Raw genomic sequence first — 10,135 nt, 5'->3', positions numbered from 1 at the left:
AAGAGTATTGGACTGATCCATACAGACTTGAAGTTGGACAACGTCATGCTGGTGGATCACCAGGTACAGCCGTTCAGGGTGAAGCTCATCGACTTTGGCCTAGTTGTGAAGACCTCCGAAGTCTGGAAAGGACTTGTAGTGCAGCCTGTCTGGCATAGGTAAGACCTTTAGACCTTTATCATGGATACGCGATGTAGGAAGTTCACTGCCATCTGGCTGTCTCTTATTGAACATTTGGAGAAGAGCAGTATGCCTAAAGAAAATGTATGAGTTGTATTTTTATATCTTTAAAAATGACCTTGTATATTGTGCTGTTCTTCCACACTCAGAGCCCCTGAAGTTATTCTTGGCCAGCCATTCAATGCGGCCATCGATGTTTGGTCTCTTGGCACCATATTGGCCGTAATGCTCCTTGGTGTTCCGCTTTTCCCAGGAAATAATGTGTATGATGTGGTGAGTAACATTGATGGTTCATTTCTACATTTGTCCTAATGTTTGTAATATTGTTTTGATATGTACTAATACTTTACGGTCAGGCATGTTTAATACATGGCTATTAGAACATGCATAGAGTAGTCAAAATGACATTTTGCTGTGTTTTGTCTCTAGCTCCGTTTCATCATCGATCTCCTGGGTGAACCACCAAGGAAACTCTTGAATAGTGGATTATTCACAGAGTCATTCTTTAAGGGAAAAAGCAGATTCTGTAGGCGGACGGTTTGGAAATTCAAGGTATAGCACCACAACCTTCTTTGCCAAACATTCATTATCCTCCATTAGATCATGAGCATAAAAAGCAATACAATATTTTGTCTTCTTCCAGACACCCTTGGAGTTTCGGCTGGAAACAAAGCTGAAGACGAGTGATGACAGGGAATACAAGTTTTCCTCTCTGGAGGAGCTGAAAACAGTAAGTTCTCAAGAAGGTGCTGCCTGTAGAGGCAGTAACAACATAGCCAAATATCAGGAAATCTTTTTGCCTGCGTGTCAATTCATTTGTCAATATCTTTTTTATTTAGTCAAGCACACACAACAAAACCAGCTTCCAGGCAGAAGACAGGAAGGCTTGTGTGGAGCTTTTGCAGGACATGCTCCAGATGGACCAAAAGAAAAGGATTACTCCAAAACAAATCCTGGCCCATCCATTCATAACCAGGAGCTACCTCAATCTGAGCAAGAACTGTCTGTATGGGTAAGTATGTCTGTTTGACAACAGTAGGCATTTTAGGTTACTTTAAATGGCTTTTGTAACGTGTACCGTACGCAATTTGAACATGATTGTAAACGTGATTATCCTTTTGTAGCACTGAAACTGTAGAAGCTGACAGTTCCAACGAGAGGCCAGGGACAGAACAGATACAACTTGACGGGTAAATAATGATTTGTTTCTTTTGGTTTTGTGGTAGAATGGAAATAATACTTTTCTATCAGTTTGAAACATTTCACCTGGAAAAGCGCTCTAATAAAAATGTAATGAATTATCCTTATTTGCTCTGAACTCAGCACGCTTCCGAATGTTCCTAAATGCGCCCGAACAACTTATTTTATTGGAACACCACTTGTTAAACGTGTGCATCTTTGCTTACCTTTAGATTCTCTGAACACTCCTGTAGTCTCAAAGAGCTGCCAGCTGGGGTCATCGAGGTTCAGACCGATGAGAGGACCGTACTGGTTGAAGAAGCCACCAAAGAGAGCAGTGTCATCAGGTAAGGCCACTAATCCCTCAGCTGAGAGTAGAAGAAAAACACATTAAAGTTAAGAGAGATAAAATGATCATAATGTTCAAAGTTAATGCAATCGAAGCAGGTGACATAAGATGCACCGTTGCCCTTAATATGACAATGTCAGTTTCAATATAATCTAGACCTTTTGATCTTGTATGAACCAACAATGACCCTGTAAGTGTTTGTGTGTTTGTGTAGGACCCAGACTGTGCAGGGAGATACCCCCAGCTCAGTGAAGGCTGAAATTGCACATGAAATTAAACTGGATTCAATCACTGATGAAGATTGGGAAATAAGCATCGTATCGGTTATTGGAAAAGGCCATTCCGAAGCTCCCAAGTCCAGCAGCGAAGAGACTTTGCCCGCACCTGGTAGGAAATATTTACCTCACCATTTTCTGAATTGTCGTATTTTGATTAAAACACTAACTATCATTTGAATTTTCAGTGGTCAGCGAGCCCAGGAAGAAAAAGAAGAAGGGAATCAGAGGATTCTTCTCCAGGATGAGGAGACATTTCTTCTCCTGCTTCTGTGTGCCTGGGCAGGGCGAGGAGTGAAGTAGTCTTTGAAGGTTTTCCAATGAAACTCACTCAGTCAGTTCAACATCAGCAGCTTCATTTCCCTTAACTCTGACATGGGTGTTTAAAACTCCTTCAAGCTCTCCGGAGACTCAGTGCAAAACTTCACAGTTACTTCTATGGGCAGCACGGCACTTCCTGTGAGGAGCAGGAGCCGTGTCTGCATGGGTTTTCTCCGGGACCTCCGGTTTTCTCCCATTTTTTACAATAAATTGTTCACAAATTACAAATAGGTCTATTGGTTGTACATTTTCAGTCTACGGAGCCCTGGAGGGTTCATAGAGAGAAAAATAAATAAAACGTGACCAGGTTTTACTTTCTCGAACGCTTTATTAACTTGTGCGCACGAGTTAATAAAGCGTGGTTAGTTTTATGAAGAATATGTCCGGTCGCCAGGGCGTGTCTGTGTGTGTGTGTGTGTGTGTGTGTGTGTGTGTGTGTGTGTGTGTGTGTGTGTGTGTGTGTGTGTGTGTGTGTGTGTGTGTGTGTGTGTGTGTGTGTGTGTGGGCATTTGTTTATGATAGTGTCGTTTGTTCCGGTGCACTCCGGCAGGACTATAGCACATTGAGATTAAGATTAAAAAAAAATCTTTCACTTGGGAATACACATAACTATGGAGAACCAGATTTGTGTAAATTACTGTTCGTGGTCATTTGAAAACAAATGCCGGTGGTGTCGGACACACACAAACACACCGAACACGCACACACAGAGCGGAGCTGAGCACAAACACACACACACATCTTGCGCCCCGGTGACAGGACATCTCCTTCATAAAACGAGGGGGAATACTCTGGTAGTTCGATGTGTGTATAGGTGTGTGTGGTTAAACGTAGCAGCCTCGATCTCTATTCAGCTGTTCTAATGAAGGGAAACGCAGTGAAGTAAACAGTAAAAGGCACAGCTCTTTGCAGCTGCTGCTGCTCTTCTCAGATTCTGCTGAGTTAAACGTTACTGCCTCCAGTGCCCTGTACGACGAAGCCAGTTCAACAGACCCTGGATATGTTTGATTTACTCGGCTTAACTAACCCTAACAAACGCGATGTCGCTAAGCGGTCCTACGAAGCTGGTTATCAACTCAGTATATCAACCAGGGTTTCTCTGACCGGCTGAGAGCGCGTTCACGTGAAAGGGACGGGGTTAGCAACATTTGACCAATCACAAACATGGAGACGCGTGCTGACAGCGCAGCGTCATACTTCATGAATGAATAGTATAAATAGCAAATACTGCTTCGTAGTACAGGCCACTGGTGCCGCAGAGATTTCATAAAGTGAAGGAGGTTTTCCTTCTATAAAACAGCTGTGGGTAGCAGATACTGTGAGTCACGGACAGGAATCCCTCAATTTAAATAAAACGAGGCCACGCTTTATGAACTCGTGCGAACAAGAAAGTAAAACGTGGCCAGGTTTTATTTATTTTTCTCTCTATGAACCCTCCAGGGCTCCGAATCAGTCTAAAGATAGGACTGAAATACATTTCGGTTGGTAAATTGTTTTGTGTCTATGAAGACTTTCTACTGTGATTTAATAAGAGCAGGTCTTTCTGAGGATAAACTCTCAAGCCAAATTTAGGGGGATGCCACGCTGTTATTTCAGTTTTAGATTTTTCCAGCAGTTCATATTCCAATTTTTGGTGCATTTATGGTCAAATGGCCGTTACAAATAGTGACAATTATTTTGCAGATAGATTTTAATTTCTCTCCACCTTTTTATTTTTCCAACAATTTTGTTTTCTGATGCTTTAAAAAAGGTGCTGCTTCTCACAGGGCTGCTACTATGGCTGCAGATTTAAAGTCTTGTTTTGCCAAATGTTAAGAATATGGTATCAATATTACAAAATGTGATACAAACTTCATTTACTTCCATCATATCAATTACGGTCTGTATGATATTCATATTTATTCTGTATTGTGTCTGTATTATACTGTCTATATATCTGTATCTACAGAGTATTTATTTTGTATACTACTGTTTATAATGTTATAACCCTTTATACTATTCATAGTTTAAATACTTCAGTTTGTATCTTTCCGATGTGTATCTATATTATACTAGACATCACTTTGCTGCTTCTTTTTTGCACTTCTAGTAACGTGCTTACAACATTATCTTTATCTTATGACTTGTACTTTGTGCATTGAGAATAAAGTGGAATCATATCTAATCGAATTGTGTGTGAGCCCTCATATTTATCGTGATCACCCAATAACAGAGTCATCAACCAGTAGCTTATGTTCTCAAATATCTCCCTGGATGCTCAAAGGCAGTTGAAAGTAGCTGTTAATTATGCAAAGAGAGAAGATACATTTAATACTACGTTAAACACTCACCAGCCACTTTATTACGTACAACTGTTCCACTGTTCGTTAACGCAAATATATCAACGGCCAATCACATGGCAGCAACACAATGCATTTAGGCATGTAGACATGGTCAAGACGAGCTGGCGAAGTTCCAACAGAGCATCAGAACGGGGGGAAAAGGAGATTTAAGTGACTTTGAGCGTGGCATGGTTGTTGGTGTCAGATGCCTTTTTGATGCCAGAGGAGAATGGCCAGACTGGTTCAAGATGATAGAAAGGCAACAGTATCTCAAATAACCACTCATTACAACCAAGGAATGCAGAAGACCATCTCTGAACACAAAACATGTGGAACCTTGAAGCTGATGGGCTACAGCAGCAGAAGACCACACCGAGTGCCCCTCCTGTCAGCTAAGAATAGGAAACTGAGGCTAATTTGCACAGGCTCACCAAAATTGGACAATAGAAGTTTGGAAAAAATGTTGCCTGGTCTGATGAGAGTTGATTTTTGCCACGACATTCAAACCGCAGGGTCAGAATTTGGCGTAAACAACATGAAAGCTTGGATCCACCCTGCCTTGTATCAATGGTTCAGGCTGGTGGTGGGATTACAAGGTCTGGGGGATATTTTCTTGACATACTTCGGGCCCCTTAGTACCAATTGAGCCTCGTTTAAATACAACAGCTTACCTAAGTATTGTTGCTGACCATGTCCATCCCTTTATAACCAAAGTGTACCCATCTTCTGATGGCTACTTCCAGCAGGATAAAGCGCCATGTCACAAAGCTCAAATCATATCAAACAGTTTTTTTGAACATGACCAAATGGCCTCCACAGTTACCAGATATAAATCCAATAAAACACCTTTGGGATGTGGTGGAACGGGAACTTCACATCATGGATGTGCAGCCGAGAAATCGGCAGCAACTGCGTGATGCTATCATGTCGATATGGACATAAATCTCTGAGGAATGTTTCCAGCACCTTGTAGAGTTCAACCATAGAGTTCAACCCAGTACTAGCAAGGTGTACCTAAGAAAGAGTCAGGTGAGTGAATATAGTCATTGTTACGTGCTAGGCAGGCTGTACTTGTTTCCTTCCCTCCTGCTCTTTTCTCTTCTCCCTGTTTTTCTCTACAGCTAATCAGCAGCTGATCAGTACCTGCCCGGGCACCTGAAACTGACGGCTGATTAGCTCCTCTCACCCTCAGCTGGCCTGTCAGCAGCCAGGGCCGGTCATAAAGGAGGCACCCAGGAAGCCTTCTCCCTCTCTCACCCTGGGCCTGCTGCTGACTGAAGAGCCTCTGTACGAGTGTTTGTTAAGTTGCTGATTTCTACTGTGGACCCTGTTTTCTTATCTTTGCGAATGTGTGTGTGGTGGGGGGGGTGGAGGAGTTAGTTAAGTTTGGAGTACCTTTTACATTTCATCATGTAGGTAACATATATTTGATGTTGGGGAATAATTTCCCCTGCATGTCATCTTTCGAGCTCTGACGCAGATCCCCAGCCTTGAGCTGCCCTAGCATTTTGTTGTTGTTGTAGGGCTGAACGATTAATCGATTTTAAATCGAAATCGCGATTTTAAATGATGCGATTATGAAATCGCAAAGCCTGCGATTTTTTTTACATTTTCTTTTTTTTTCTCGTGAGCCAGTCATCCACACCAATCAGAAGTGCTGTGCTCCACATGCACCAGCCATTGTTAACCAATCAGAAGTGGCCCATGATAGAAGGTGATGGACAGATTGATCCAATCTGCCAAGTATTTTTGAAAGTGCCCCTGACTAGCGGGGGGAGACATTCTACAGATGGCCAGTCCGCCCCTGAAAAATGTCTATGCACACGTTATTATTAATAATAGTAATACAAATAACAGTGTTTCCCATACATCGACATACAAACCCCGCAGATCCTCAACTCCGGTGTGTCTCACTCATTAAGGCGAGACACTGCAGGCAAAAACATTGTTTTTCATGCACTGGTCAATTTTGATATTTTGTGCCATTTTGATTCCACAACATGTTTTCTTTCAGGCTTTTGGAAGGAAAATGTACAAAATACACATGTTTATTTTACTATAGTTTATCTATTTGGGTCTGTAGATTTCTCCTAAATTCACCAAAAGTTAGCATTCTAACGTAACTTAGTACCGCGACCGCTGTTTGCAACATGTAATCAGAGGTATCGTTTGAAAGCTTCGGATCCAAATATGGTCATTTCCTTTGTATCAGCAACCAATCGTGAAAGTACAAAGGGGTCTTATACCAAAAAACTAAATCCCATTGGCTGGTGTCGATGCGGTGCCCCTACAAATAGAATAAAATGATGTGGGAACACCTGATAATAATGAAAAATTATTTATTTTTTATTTTTGAATCATCTCGCGACCCCCACTTTGGGAACCCCTGCCCTAGACCTGAGTGGGGACATAGCAGTCATACATATGGGATCTTTTTCAGCAGCAAGAACTGGGAGTCTAGTCAGGGATCAAGGGAAAGATGAATGCACCAATGTAATACAGATCCTTGATGAAAACCTGGTCCTGAGCGCTCTGGACCACAGACCAGAGTCCTGCACGAGTCTGATTTTCAAGACCCGCGACGTGCAATACCGAACCCGCCCCGCCACCCGCACATATTGCCAATTAGTTCTGCAAACCGACCCGACCCGTCGGCACAAGATCCGCAAACCGACCAGCACCCGCATATCCTATATGAGCAGTGAAAACGTGCAATTATTAACATACGCAGTTGCATATTTGGCTCAAAAAGCGTGGGATGTTGGTTATTTTCTCCATCTAGGATGACACCAAAAGCCTCCCAGACGTTGGATTTCGCTCTTGAGGAAGTGTTATTGAAAATGCTTTATTCTCCGAGCTCCGCCTTCACCTCAGCCATTTCGAAAGTGGCAAGCTCAGCAGCAGATTACGATAATGCGTGGTCCCGCGGGGGAGAGGTCTGAGGATTTAAACATTAAACTAAATTATTATTTTAATATATTTATTATGCAACAGCCGCGACCCAACCCGCATCATCTTTGTTTTACCCAGAACCGAACCCGGAAAAAAGCGTTTGAAAAAATACCACTCGCTAATCACTTTTTTTGCGGGGTACCCGACCCGATGTAGGACTCAAAAGTTCAACTTCGAACAGGACAACGACCCAAGGCACACAGCCAAGATAACAAAGGAGTGGCCTCGAGACAAGTCTGTGAATGTCCTTGAGTGACCGAGCCAGAGCCCAGGCCCAAACACGATTGAACATCTCTGGAGAGATCTGAAAATGGCTACTACCAACGCTCCCCATCCAACCTGATGGAGCACGAGACGATCCGCAAAGAAGAATAGGAGAAACTGCCCAAAAATAGGTGTCCCAAGCTTGTAGCATCATACTCAAGAAGAATTGAGGCTGTCATTTCCAAAGGTGATTCAACAAAGTCTTAAAAGTCCCATGTCATGCTTTTCTGGTTATTACCCGTCCCCTTGTGTGTTATGTAGCTTTTTATGCATGTAAACGGTCTAGAGAGTCACAAACCCTCAAAGTACACCCTGTAGCGAGTAAAACTCTAACACAGAAAGCCTAGCCTCACACACACACACTGAATCTTTTCTCAGCTGCAGCTCCGGATTTCTCAGCCTGAGACGGCGGGACGCGACGAGGCTCGGCCTGAGCACACAGACAGACTCACAGCCAGGCTGCGGATTTGTGTGTTTGCTCGGGCTGGATTTCGCTGTCTCGCAGACCCCAAGCAGCAACCAGGAAACAACACCAGTAAGCCAGCTCCATAGCCACGGGAAGTCATTTTACTTAGGGGGTGCGGCGAATTGTCAACGGGGGTGAGGGGGGGGTAGCCTCGCTGTGGGGACACGGTGGACCTCTGTTGCCTGTCAGCGCAGCTTCAATGATGCCGTTTAAAAAACTCATCAAGGGCGGTGCCGGCCCCGAGCGAACCGAGCCGGCAGTCAACGGCCCAGTCGTTCTGTGATTCTCCAGATTCTGCAGCACCCCAGCACCCCTACTTCCCGCGGCTATGGCCAGCTCACTGTCCGCTCCAGCAGCGAGCCCTGCAACATCCCGCCAACACGGCACCCAGATCCCACGCAGCATTCTCATCTGTTTGTCATTGCTGGTGTCATTTCCGGGTTGCCAACGCCATTGTAACACATAATAACTGATGTTTTGCTGTAACGGTGGTGGACTCATCAGAACAGAGTGGGCGAGCTGACCAATCAGAGTACAGTGGGCTCAAAGGGAGGGGGGGGGGGGGGGGCAAGAGCTCCAACAAGCCATTTAGGACAGAGAGTTACTATACAGAGAGGCTGTATGAGAAACCAATGTGAGTTTGGAAAATTGCACAATAGAAATCTATTCTAGTATACCTCAACAATGGAATTATGATCACTAGAAATGGCCATGACATGGGACCTTTAAGTAAAGGGTGTGAAAATGTATGTGATATTTGAATGTGTTATTTTTCATAAATTCTGAAACATTTAAAAAAAGCTTTTTTCACTTTGTCATTATGGGTTATTGTGTGCAGAATGTTTAGAAAAAAAGAATTGAATCCATTTAGGAATAAGGCTGTAACATAACATTTGGAAAAAGTGAAGGGGTATGAATACTTTCCAGATGCATGAATGGCATCCTGATCGTATATAGTAGCTTAATTAATTGAATATTGTCAATGTTCTTTTTTTAAATATTATATTATATATATATATGTATATATAAAATTAAGTCATACATAGTCAATGACTTGTTTTCAAAATGTCGTGGTCTGATAAGTTATGTTATTGATGGTGTCATTAGTGGTGACAAGTGACTACCGGTAAGTACATTTACACACGTACAGTACTTAAATAAAATGTTTGCCAATACTTTTGTAATTTCACTTAAGTAAGACTTCAATGCAGTACTTTAACTTGCAACAAGGATTTTGATGTAGCTTTTAAGTATAAAGTACTTTTCCACTTTTGAGCTTTAGATTGTGATCCCATTTGGATCCACTGTGTCTGGTTTATTTCAATCTACTCTTTACTTTACCCATTTATCTGACGGATAACATCAGTTTACATTATACCACAATGGCTTAAATTATAAATCACATTCAACTGAACACCCAATATCCCAAGTCATAGGAAAAACACAAATGTACCCTCATCTGCCCCCATGTTGTTAACTCAAAGGCGTTTAGTGACTTCTAGTGGCAGCAGGCTGCTAGTGAAAACCCTGCTATAAGACTATGAGATGCATTTTTCTCATATTAACGTGTTTGGGAATATTTATATAATATATCTGAATAATAGAGAATAAATATTATGGTATAATACAATTATTGATATGGTATTATTTGTAGAATCAAAATACAGTCATTGCTTCACAGGATTTGTTCTGATTCAGATGATCAAGAAAAAGAATATTACACAAGGTTTAATGAATTGTTGTAATAATTAAAAAAATTCACATCATGTTTTTATCCGACAATTGTTCCACTTTAATAGATTTATGTGGCAGTTTATCCTTTAAAATC

The 10,135-nt window shown here is 42.2% G+C and overlaps 1 protein-coding gene across 1 annotated transcript; it reads left to right on the top strand.

Moving 5' to 3' along the window:
• The first annotated feature begins 349 nt into the window (after positions 1-349).
• On the top strand, positions 350-1,516 carry LOC307035066 (homeodomain-interacting protein kinase 4-like). Its single transcript, XM_079674040.1, has 5 exons — positions 350-453; positions 610-732; positions 824-910; positions 1,020-1,192; positions 1,305-1,516. Exons 1-5 carry the CDS (start codon positions 406-408, stop codon positions 1,372-1,374), a joined length of 501 nt encoding a protein of 166 aa, XP_079530166.1. The 5' UTR covers positions 350-405; the 3' UTR covers positions 1,375-1,516.
• The last annotated feature ends 8,619 nt before the right edge of the window (positions 1,517-10,135 follow it).

Source organism: Notothenia rossii (genome assembly GCF_949606895.1).
Source record: "Notothenia rossii genome assembly, chromosome: 4".
Classification (NCBI taxonomy): domain Eukaryota; kingdom Metazoa; phylum Chordata; class Actinopteri; order Perciformes; family Nototheniidae; genus Notothenia; species Notothenia rossii.
Note: the sequence above shows the minus strand (reverse complement) of the source record. Positions and strands in the feature narration are given on the sequence as shown.

What these genes read in the sequence shown, in the direction of transcription:
- LOC307035066 (XM_079674040.1), top strand. Translation starts at nt 406, where the DNA reads ATGCTCCTTGGTGTTCCGCTTTTCCCAGGAAATAATGTGTATGATGTG. An exon ending in GGACGGTTTGGAAATTCAAG is followed by an intron (nt 733 to 823) that starts GTATAGCACCAC and finishes GTCTTCTTCCAG; the next exon opens with ACACCCTTGGAGTTTCGGCT. An exon ending in AGCAAGAACTGTCTGTATGG is followed by an intron (nt 1,193 to 1,304) that starts GTAAGTATGTCT and finishes ATCCTTTTGTAG; the next exon opens with CACTGAAACTGTAGAAGCTG.